We start from the raw sequence: 11775 nt of genomic DNA, 5'->3' as shown, positions 1-11775 counted from the left end.
CACACACACACACACACACACACACTTTTTATACGTGTTCCTTTTGAAATCATAATTTTAGGACACGGTGCCGCGAAAAACTCGGCCCTGATATGGCCGCGCCTTTTTAAAATTTTTTTTACTGATTTGACATATGACTGCTTTTTACCCCTTCTTATTGTAGTTAATATGCTTCGTAGGTACAGTGCATAAGGGTAAAGGCTCACAAATATGGCATGTTCCTTTGTTTTGTTCACTTGTGTTCATCACATACTCAGCCAGTTACTACTGTTTCCATGCCTCCTGGTATCCGATTGAAAATCTGAAAGTTGTGTTGAAATCAGCTCATCTAATGTAGTTAAACTGTTTACTAATAATTAGTATTGCGCTTTTCGATTATATGTTTCATTATTTTGTTTCAGCCAAATTTTTAGTAAAATATTCTACTTTTTCGCTGCCGCGGGTCTTAAGAAAGAAATGTTTATAACAAGCTTTTATCATGTGATAAATATTAAACACTAACCATTCAGATAAGTTGGATTTAGATTAAAATGTAATATCAGTTTGAGCAGATAATCCAAAACGTGTATGGATTAGTTTAGTCTGCACTTAAAGCATCAAATTAAATATTAATCATGCATTTGCACAGTATTTAATATGGAGAAGACGCTAAGCTTTTTTGAAAGGTGAAATAGACAGCAAGTGCTCAGTGCAGCATGACACTTCAGGACACAAGTCTATAAAAGTATCAAAGAAAAAAAGTACATTTCTAAAAACAATTGTCTTCGAGTTTAAAGAAAAAGTTTTTTTTTTTCGCAGAAATGCTTTCGTACATCAGAAAAAAATTTTGTTGTTGGGTTCTTCAGATTTTATGTTTAATCCCTTATAAATTATAAGATATACTAAAGTTATTCATCCCAAAATAAAACAGAAAATCACGAATTCGATGGCCCTCGAAATTTTGCGTCAAAGTAACTAACGCTGCCGACCTACAGAATGACACTTTGTTTGGCAACAGTTACGAGTATTGCAGACGTTGTATCGATAGAACACTTCATAACTTGGTGGTTAACACATTTAAGTCGTAATCTGCGGGTTCAAATCCTGTCACCGAATTTGCCCATTGGGGGCCTTTAATGTTATGGTCAATTCCACTTTCCGTGGGTAAAGAGTTGGCGGTGGGTAGTGTTGACTATCTGCATTTTCTCTAGTCTATCACGTTAAAATTAGACAGACAGTCCACAGTAGCTTTCCGCTAAATTCAACAAACAAGCACTCACCATACTTTCAATTTGGGATAAATGTACAACATTTTGTTGTACGTACGTAGACGTCATGAAAATGACATTCTTTCTTGAAATTACAAAGGTGTAAAAATGTGCTCATAAAGAAGCATGTGCAAACATGAAAAATTATTGTGTATATTTTTGTTGCATTAGTATCGTGCAACATTTACGACACATTTTAATAACCGAGAACCAACATTTGTTACTGGTATAATTTACTTTTCGTTTCATAATCTATGGAAATTTTAACCTATTGCATTCACCCAACTAAACTTTTGGCTCTTGAACCTAACTAAGAAAGTAAATTAACAAAAACAAGAGGAAATCCTCAATAGCCGTGGCACTTGAAATTCATTTAGGCAGGATTAGAGTAAATTAATCTACGAGACATTGGGCGTGGTCAAATATATCAATCCTGAATCAAAAACTGTAATTAGATCTCAAATCGGTCAAGAGATGGGGCTATGAGCTAAAAGTTCGTTTATCTGTAGTTAAGCACAATGGGCTATCTGTGCTTTACCCACAACGGGTATCGAAACCCGGTTTATAGCGTTATAAGTCCGCAGAAATACCGCTGTCTCACTGGGGGGGGGGGCTAAAAGTTTGTACTTGGGAATAAAAAAAACAAAACTCGGACCCATTCTGTGAGCCACGGATAAAAATTATGAAAACATTTGAAGATAGGATATGACTATGAAATACATTTATTGATATAGAATAGCGTGCGTTGATCTTTCTAACTTGAAAACATGTTTACAGAAGTTACGTCGTAAGCAAAGGAAGCGTTTTTAGAAATCTCTGGCTATAAATAGTATTTTTAATTTCCAGTAAAGAGCCAATCATGTTTTTACAACCTTCCTGTTTGTCATTAAACTTCTATACTTTATCACTAGGGGAATTGAAAGTTCTATTTTATATCGGAAAGAAAGGCAGCTAAAGTTTAACTGGATGTCTGCAAGGTAGGACCTGTTCTTGATTTTATTTTTAAGTTAATTATATATATATAATCTTAATAGCCTATATTGTGTCTACATTTAAATCTTGTGGTGAAACTTTCTATTAGTTTCACAAAACGCGATGATCGTTGAGATCTGATTCATAGTATAACAGTCTTTAAAAATGTTATTATTTGCCTGATACTTATACGAATTTTTAAAATCTCAGATGACAAATATATTTTCGTTGATGATTTTATTTCTTAATGTTAAACCATTCTCGTAGCAAATAAGTTAACGGATATAATTTTGTATGGGTTATTAATAACTTGGTACATAAACTGATATAGTTTTGTATGGGTTATTAATAACTTGGTACATAAACTAACTGATATAGTTTTGTATGGGTTATTAATAATAGAGGTGAGTGGTTATAGGACGAATTAACTTTGTATTTCGGGGCACGTAGTTTTAGCCCCCCCCCCCTACTTCAGTGACTCAGCGATAAACCTATAGACTAAGAACAAGTTTCGATACCCGTTTTGGGTATAACACAACAAAGCCCATTGTATAACTTTGTACTTAACTGCAAACAAACAAATATAAAGTTTTATTTCATGCAATTGAAATTCACCAACTTTCATTTTAAATTTTAAAACTTAATTTTGTTTTCAGAATGTTATGTCCTAAATTTGTTTGAACAAATAGAATACTTTTAAGGCAACAAGTCATCTACCTTAAGTAAGTCATTAAATGAAGTTAAACTTCTGAGTTACAGTGGAATTGTGTCATGTAAAGTATGGCAAGTGTCATATGTTTTGAGCAAAATATTTTCTTCCTAAAAGATAAAAACCTTAGAGCTAAGGAATATATCATTATAAAGACACGAAGAACTATAATTATGGAGAAATTTTGTTTTTGGAAATTCATTAGGCAATCAAAAAAAAAAAGCATGATAGAGCAACCAATCTTAATATAAATGATATATGTGTGTCAAATATTGTATATATATTTATGTTTAATATATTTTTATACTATTGAAATACAAACAAACTAAAATATTTCACCAGAGAAACATAGGTTACTATATTTATACACTTATGTATCATAATTTTCTGGTATTTTGATACATTCGTATGCTGTTAAACAATCAGAAGAGTTGAGGACAAGAAGACCAGCCAATAGGGGTGTCACATGTCATAATATTCAATCCTGAAAAATTACTGTTCACAAGACTACGGAATTAATAATTTAGGGTAGTCATCCGTCAGTTAAAAATATTAGTCTTTAGCTATGCGTACTTAGGAATGATTACACCAGTGATCGAAACGTAATACCTGTTTTAAAAATATCCTTACTTACTGTAAAAGCTGTAACTTGTAATGAAATAATAAACTGTGATATTTTTAGGAAGTTTAGATTATTGTAATATCATCTTAATCCACCTGTTCAAAATATTCAATATTGCGAAATATTAAAGGTTCATCTCTAGTGCTTATTTAGCTACAAATGACAAGTTAGAAATTGTATTAACCTTCTAATTAGACAAGAGGAAATTTACAATTCCAAATAAATTTGAACTTAAGTCAGTTCCATAATGTTTAAAACGAATATTAATTAATTTTCTTATTTATAAGTATTGATAACAGTTATTTACTAAGATGCTAAGAAATACATAAATAGCGACTTTTTAAATAAATCATATTCATTGAATTTTTGTATTCCCTCTATGGGACAACGGCAAGTCATAGGATTTACAATGCTAAAATCAGCGGTTCGATTACCGTCGGTGGAAACAGCAGATAGTCCTTTGTGGCTTTGCCATAAGAAAAGTCATACGCATTTTTTTGTTTCACATATCCTGTTTCGCTTGTAATAGCAGTTGTTCCTAAGTAGTACTAAGTGCATTCAAGTTTCACAAATCCATTGCAATAAATATCTATTTTGAAAGTAATTTTGAAACAATATTTTATTATCTCAGAAGCACTTTCAGTTAAATGTATTATGTCAATTTTTTGTCTTTAATGCAGGTTTCTAGAATGAATACCATTCCGTTGTGTTATATTTTATTTCTACTGGCCAGAATCACTACGGCAGTTGACTATTCAGCAATGTGGGAAAGCATGAACTCCAACGATATTTTATATTCACCAGAAAAGAGCTCAGATGAACACTCGCATAATGAAATGGGTGAATACGACATGGATTACAACAGTGAAATCAATGAACACCACAACTGGGATAATGACCAAAATCACCACTACGACGTTAGCCAAGACCACCATTCTGGACATGACGTGCATAGTAAAGGAGGTAAGATGAACTGGTCTCATTCAATAACCTCTTCGATCTTTGATTTTTCCTTTGTCTGTTTCTCTTTGAGTCATATCAAATATACATACATAAATACATATAGAATGCAAATGAACAACGTTGTAAAAAAAAAAAGGTGACAAAATAACTTTGTTAAACAACAACAACAAAAGATTAAATATAGAAGAGTAAATGAGAGAGGAAAATTATAACTAAGACAAGATTATCAATCCAGTAAATTCTTCTTCAAGATTTATAGACAGGTCTGCCATTTGTTTCTTTGATCTTTTAGAAGATCAATTCTTATTTATTTTGTATATGAAGAGTAATAATTACAGTATATATATTGAAAAAAAAACTGCTAGATGTAAGAATAAAATATAAGAAAAAGACAACAAGCTTGCTCTGTTCATCCTTATGTACCTGTACCTACTACAGAAATCTCGCAATAGATATCTTGGTATTATTTATTTTAATTACAGGAATGAATGATAAATTTTGGAGCTTAATATACCGAGCATTTTGCCATGATACACATATATCAACCTTAGATCACGTTTTTGAATAACAGCCATTACACCACTATAGCCCCACCTGTTGGTGAGTGCAAATTGCTATGTTTCATGTCTAATTTTCCCAGCTCCAAGTTATTATCGATATTTCTATCGTGATACGCTATTATGTAAAGTAAAGATTTGATTTGTTCTTTGTTAACAATAAACATTAAATCCTTTACATCTAAAGACTAATTTACTGAGTTATAAAGGTTGTTACACCCTATTAAAATATACCATTTTTAACTTTCATTTTTTTGTTAAAACGTTTATAATGCTAATTTATTAATGAAATATAAAAATTATTAAAAAACTGTTTTAGGGATTAAGTTATGATTCTCATAATAAAAAGCTAAATCTTTAAGTAAAACTATTTGTATTATTTCAGATTAACATTTATAATATTAAACAGTATAGAAAAAGATGTGGAGATAAATATATATTAAAATGGATCAACTTGGATAATTCTTGTGCATTTTGATCCTGTTTTTCTAAACATTCTAATGTTTTGATTTTTTTTATGAAAAGGATCATCCAATAAAATCATGCAAAATAAAATATTTATCAAAATTTTCTTAAATTTTGATTTTAAAATATTCGTATAAATATATTATTTTTTATTTAATCAAATTAAAAATGGGGGACTTTATACTTTATAATAGCATGAAAATAATTTATAAAAAATAAAACTTTATAAAGTGATAGGCTTTAAACATAAAGTTTATGATGATTTACTTGTGCCTTCTATACTCCATAAATGTATTCAAGATTAAATATTTCCTATGAAATCATTACAACCTACAGTGTGTTTCAAATATACTAAACCAATAGGGCATTTAAGATTTAGCTATAAAAAATTTATAGAAGATCTTAGGTAATTGTATTAATTATAATAGGACACATTATTTCCATAATCATATTATTACACATAAGTTGGAAGTTATTAAAGACGAAAAACCTTAAAATAATTTTCCACAACGGTACTAAATTTATAATTTAAAAAAGTGAAGTATTCAAATGTTTAGAAAAAACAATGATAATTATATTATAAAAATTAGTTAAAAGATTTTATCCCTCTTTTTTTTTTAAATAGAAATCATTTGTTAATAATGCTGTACAAAAACAGCTAAATATGTTAAATCTGTATAAATATAAAATAGATATTCCGTTACAAATATTTGAAATTAATATTAAGGGAATTTCAAAAACAATTTTAAGGCCCCAATTTATAAGGCAACTTGTAGTTTTGGATTTAGGTGAAAATCATATGCATACGTTCTAATTAATGAAATTAATATAACTAAAATAGTTACAAAAGTATATTAAACAAAAATATTATTATTACCCGTCTACAGAAAGCCATAAAAATGGAATATAAATGTTGATTCTACCTAGTTAAATTTACCCTTTTGTATTCAATTCCGAAATTGCATAAATATATATTATATTTATGTTCATTACTAATTTAATAAATACTGATACTAAGCTTGTCACTATTAAACTTAATAAAACTCTAAATTTCCTACTTAATACAATAAATCATTGTCAGACAATGATTTTGATAATTTTCTGAATTATTTAAAACAATCTACCACTTTCAAAATGTTTAACCACTTTAAATTCTCTGGAATCAGTAGTTTTCTACTTGCATGTGATTTTATTACTTTATATACCAAAATATATTCGAAAAGACTTGATAATAGCCTTTACTAGTCTAAATTATTACGTTTTAGTTGCCAATATAGTTATTTTTACGTACAATTTCACTGAAAATAAACTTAAAATATACTTAATTTTGTATATATATAATATCTATATTATTTTTAATGAACAAAAACTGAAATAGGTTATCGTAATTCCAATGGGAGTAATTTTTTTCAAATATAACTAATTTATATCTTTGTTTCAATGAAAATATTTCTTTGAAACAATTAAAAACATCTAACTTTTATTTTCCGTTATATTGATGACTGAATTACTATTAATAATTTAAAATTATTTAATGTAAAATCTCTTCCACATATTTTAGATTAGAACTAAGTAACAATGCTAATTATAATGTAACTTATTTAGATATGGATGTTGTTTTTATGGAAGGAAGAGTACAACTGGACATTTTTAATTAAAAAATAAGTTTGTTTTCCTATCCCTGGTTTACTCTCCCAAACAGCGTGGTTCCTATTGGAAGAAATAGTCATTTCACAACTAAAACCAACAAAAATGATGTGTAACTATTTGTAGAACTTTATTTAAAGATAATATAAAATTAATAGCATATAACTTAGTTTTCAGTGGTTATGAAATTTGGAAATTATTCAAAGAAATGAACCGCTTTTGTAATAAATATTATATTCTAATAAATAGTAAATATTTTATAGATGAGCTTTTCTAGGTCTAGTTTTTAGAGCATTCGATTCGTGAACTGAGGGTCGTGGTTTCGAATCCTATAACTGAATATGTTGACTCGTTCAGCCATGAAAGAGCGTTATAAAGTGGCGGTCCATCACACTATTCGTTGGTAAAGAATAACACAAGAGTAGGTGCAAGACGTTGATTAGCTGCCTTCCCTCAAGTCTATCACTTCAAAATTACGTAGTGCAGATATCCATCGAGTAGCTCCGCGCGAAATTCAACAAATAACGAAACCTTTATAAATGTAATGTTTACCTTTATTTCTAATCTTAGTATTACAAGGTCACCTAGCTATTATAAATAGTGGATTTAAATTTAATTTTAGTATTTGATGTGTGACACATTCACTTCAAGCAGCTAGGTTTGTCAAGTTAGCCCGGTTTATATTTGAATGGTATTGTTAAGGGAGGTTCTCAATTATTACCGAACTATTCAAGTAAGGGTTTTCTAATTCTTGTTATCCAATGACAACAATCTATAGGTGAAGGTTGAGTGTTTCGCGATAGTATAAATTAAGGGTGTTTTATTATTATTATTAACAGGTAGTTCATTTAACAGGTATTTCATGTAACAGTTGTTTCATCTAACAGATATTTATAATCATATTCGACTAATATTTTATTATTATTATGGATAACTACCACACCTACAATACGCTGCAGTCGGCGAGTTGCAGTGGGCTGTGGGACGTTGCAGATTGCAGCCACTATTTGATTTTCTTTCACAACTGTTTTCTTTTTCTTCTGAGTTTCTGGTTCATGTCTGGTAGTTGTAATATCCACAACACTTTTGGGAGCTGTTGCCGAGGACATTTTCTTTAAAAAATATACTTTTTGTACTTTCTTGACAAATGATATAATATTTAATTAAAATATATCTCATTTTAAATCTTTGTCATTGGTGCGATATTGGATCAAATTTGATCATTATTGTATGAATCTGAATTTCATTTTTGCTCAACATTCTAATATTTTGATTTTTGTTATGAAATGTATCTTGAACTTTTCTCACTTTTGGTTTTTAATAACTTGTACCTTTGATGTAGATAACATAACTTGATATTATTGTTATATAGTACTGAATTTTTGTCAACGTATCTTTGATGTAGATAACATAACTTGATATTATGGTTGTATAGTACTGAATTTTTGTCACCACATCTTTGATGTAGATAACATAACTTGATATTATTGTTATATAGTACTGAATTTTTGTCACCACACCTTTGATGTAGATAACATAACTTGATATTATTGTTATATAGTACTGAATTTTTGTTAACGTACCTTTGATGTAGATAACATACATTTATTTTTCATTTATATATATGTATATACACCAACTAAGGATACGTGCTTTTGACCAATAACTGTTACATCATTAAGCCTCGCCTACTGTTAAGTGTTAATTTTTACAAATCAAATGAAAACATAATCTCCATCACCTTCGGTGGCGGAAGTAACTATGTTACAAAATTATGGATTTTTTTTGTTTTATCCAATGAAACATTTTGTTCTGTAAAGATATATATATATATATATATACATTCATATATATAAACAGACAATTCGGCCTATTTCAAGAACAAAAATATTTGGGTAGAAACTTACTTTACACTTTAATAGATGTCGCCCTTCACAAACAATGAATAGGAACTGAAAGTAATCGCAAGAGTTGATGCAATCATATTGTTGTTGTTTCCATGAATTAGGTTGTATTAAGCGTTAATGGAAAGTAATTCTATTAATTATAAGTATAGATGAAAGCAGGCTACTTATGATAAGTATACACGAACACAGGAATGATTTTTGAAAGTATGATTAACTTACTGTTACACTTTTTAAAGTTATAAGAATTACTTAGCTAAGGAGTTGTAACTCGACTACTCTCATAAGTTATTTGATTTATTGTGATCCAGTTTGCAGAGTAGATTTTGATATGATTGTTGCTTTTATTTTTGCATTTATTTCATTAGAAAATAGTTCAAATGAGCCAATGAGGAGTGAAATGGATAAACACGATACCCATGATAGTAAATATATTTTTGGTATCACATATGACAAAAGAGAACCTAAAACTGGCAATAGTGACGAAAAGAATCACAAGCGGGATCACGACCAAGATCATCATAATGACTTCAGCCAAGACTACCATCATGAGCATGAAGCACATGGTAATGAAGGTAAAGTTCGATCAGTGTCCTCTTCCACAGAGTTATCTTTAAACCAGAGGAAAGACACACAAGAAACGAATACAGAATTTACATAAAGAATACAAACAACCCGTTCGCCCAGGAGTTAAATTGCGATTTTGTAAGAGGTGGAACTCCACCCTTTTGGCCAGATTTTTCCTCGTCTACTTCTGTGGTATATAATACAAAAATAAATTAAATTTATAATCGGAGGCGTGGTGGGCAGAGTACAGATAGCCCATTGTGTTGCTTTGTGCTTTCTTACAAACAAACAATCTTCGGAGTTAATTTTATGTAACTTTTTTTTTTTTACTACTCACAGAAATTGGACTTATTTTCCAACAACAAGATTTGTTTGGGGAAAATAATTTAAAAAGAAGAAAAAATTTCACAGTGATATAATTATCAACGAATAATCAAACTAGATTGAGAATTGAAACACTTAGGTGTGAATATACTTTTATTCTTAAACCCAATAGATGTCGCCACATCTTTAATTTTTTTGCTTCTTTCAAGAAATCTTGCTCTGCTATTTAACATCCTAGAGATAACTGCTCGTGTTATTTCCTGTTGTGCAAAGCTGCTTTCTCTGTTTTTAAAAACTGGGTCGTTTTATACAATGTTGCTTTGTCACGCACAGGGAAATGATATTTTTCTTGTATTTCTTTGAGAATCAGAGATATCTCAGAATTTATATTTAGTTGGCTCAAATTGGGATAAAATCAACCTAACATGTAATGTGACAAAACTAGTTAAGCCATAAAATAAGTTAGTCTAGTCTAGAGTATCACTGCTAAATTAGGGACGACTAACGCAGATACCCTTTGAGTAGCTTTGCACGAGATATAAAACAGACCACTAAATTATCGTTGAAAGGGGTCAATTATAATGTTATTTTATTGTTTATTGGTCGTTGTGATGACAGACACTAATCTCTGTAGGATCAATTTCCAATTTTTGGATTAAAAAATCAACTCATTTCTTCTTTTTACAGACCACGATGGCCACAAAGTTCACGAGCATCATCAAGAACAGGAAAACGAGCATGTTATGGGAAACGAAGCTGGATCTTACCACAAAACCATATTATACATCACTGTAGCCTTTATCTGGAGCGTTGTCCTTATGAATTAAAAGACTCAGATAGAAATATAGCTGTACCTTTTAAGTCTAAACTTCATATGTAGCTGATAATATGAATGTCTTGCAAGTTAATACTTCCTTATTGTCTATTAGTTAGATCGGAATCGCCGTTTCAGTATGGGTACTAAAATCTTCGTATTTGTAACAGAATATCTTCAAAATACAGCGCTTGAAATTCAAAGAAGTAAAAAGTATATGATTTAGTATGATATACCAATGCTAGGTTCTTGAGCTACAAATATACTTTTGATCTTCAATTTAAAATATGTATATATATCAATGTTTTTTAGTCAGTGTAATAATCTAAAGATAAATTTTGAAATAGTTGTTTTTATTCTTATAAATGTCTAGAGAGAATAATCTTTAAAAGACTTTAAATAAATAGTTTGACATCCAATCGTAATTACTAAAAACTGTTAGTCAAAATAGACGAATTGACAAAGGTAAAGGATAAAAACTCTGAAAATCATCAGATCAACGGGCTACATGATTTCATCTCTAATATTTGAGAATAAGCCCTTTATATATATATATAGTATAAGTGTGTTTATCGAGCATAATTATATAGTAAGAGTGTTGTTCACGTATCTTGTATTATTTATGTTTAGTCACTTAATAAATTAGATGTGTTGTTTTGTACTTTATACTTCTGGTTAATTATTGTTGCTAATAATAAAGTGTTAATTGTTACATTTTAAAAACCTCAAAGATGACAGGTGTTGTTTCTGAACATATAATCACCTTAGTGAAAGTAAAACTAGATGTATTTGGTCGTCAAGATATTAAAGTCGCGTTTTCGAACACTTTCATTAACCACCACCCAAAAAAACGTACATCACATATAATAGTTAGACGAACTGCCTAAGCGTCACGTTATATAATGTGTAAAGTTTAGTATACTCTAATCCCTTATAGTGATGGCACACGACGAGACACATATTCAGTATGTAATGCTGGTTGAA

General features: G+C 29.7%; 1 protein-coding gene across 1 annotated transcript; it reads left to right on the top strand.

The window, feature by feature from the left end:
• The first annotated feature begins 2183 nt into the window (after positions 1-2183).
• On the top strand, positions 2184-11457 carry LOC106463171 (sex-determining region Y protein-like). Its single transcript, XM_022390602.1, has 4 exons — positions 2184-2224; positions 4231-4513; positions 9455-9661; positions 10665-11457. Exons 2-4 carry the CDS (start codon positions 4240-4242, stop codon positions 10802-10804), a joined length of 621 nt encoding a protein of 206 aa, XP_022246310.1. The 5' UTR covers positions 2184-2224; positions 4231-4239; the 3' UTR covers positions 10805-11457.
• The last annotated feature ends 318 nt before the right edge of the window (positions 11458-11775 follow it).

Source organism: Limulus polyphemus, unplaced genomic scaffold (genome assembly GCF_000517525.1).
Source record: "Limulus polyphemus unplaced genomic scaffold, Limulus_polyphemus-2.1.2 Scaffold1341, whole genome shotgun sequence".
NCBI lineage: Eukaryota > Metazoa > Arthropoda > Merostomata > Xiphosura > Limulidae > Limulus > Limulus polyphemus.
This window is presented reverse-complemented; position numbering and strand designations above follow the sequence as displayed.

Excerpts from the sequence above, each read along its gene's own strand:
- LOC106463171 (XM_022390602.1), top strand. The coding sequence starts at position 4,240 with ATGAATACCATTCCGTTGTGTTATATTTTATTTCTACTGGCCAGAATC. Across the intron at positions 4,514-9,454 it reads TGACGTGCATAGTAAAGGAG|AAAATAGTTCAAATGAGCCA; the intron begins GTAAGATGAACT and ends TTATTTCATTAG. Across the intron at positions 9,662-10,664 it reads TGAAGCACATGGTAATGAAG|ACCACGATGGCCACAAAGTT; the intron begins GTAAAGTTCGAT and ends TTCTTTTTACAG.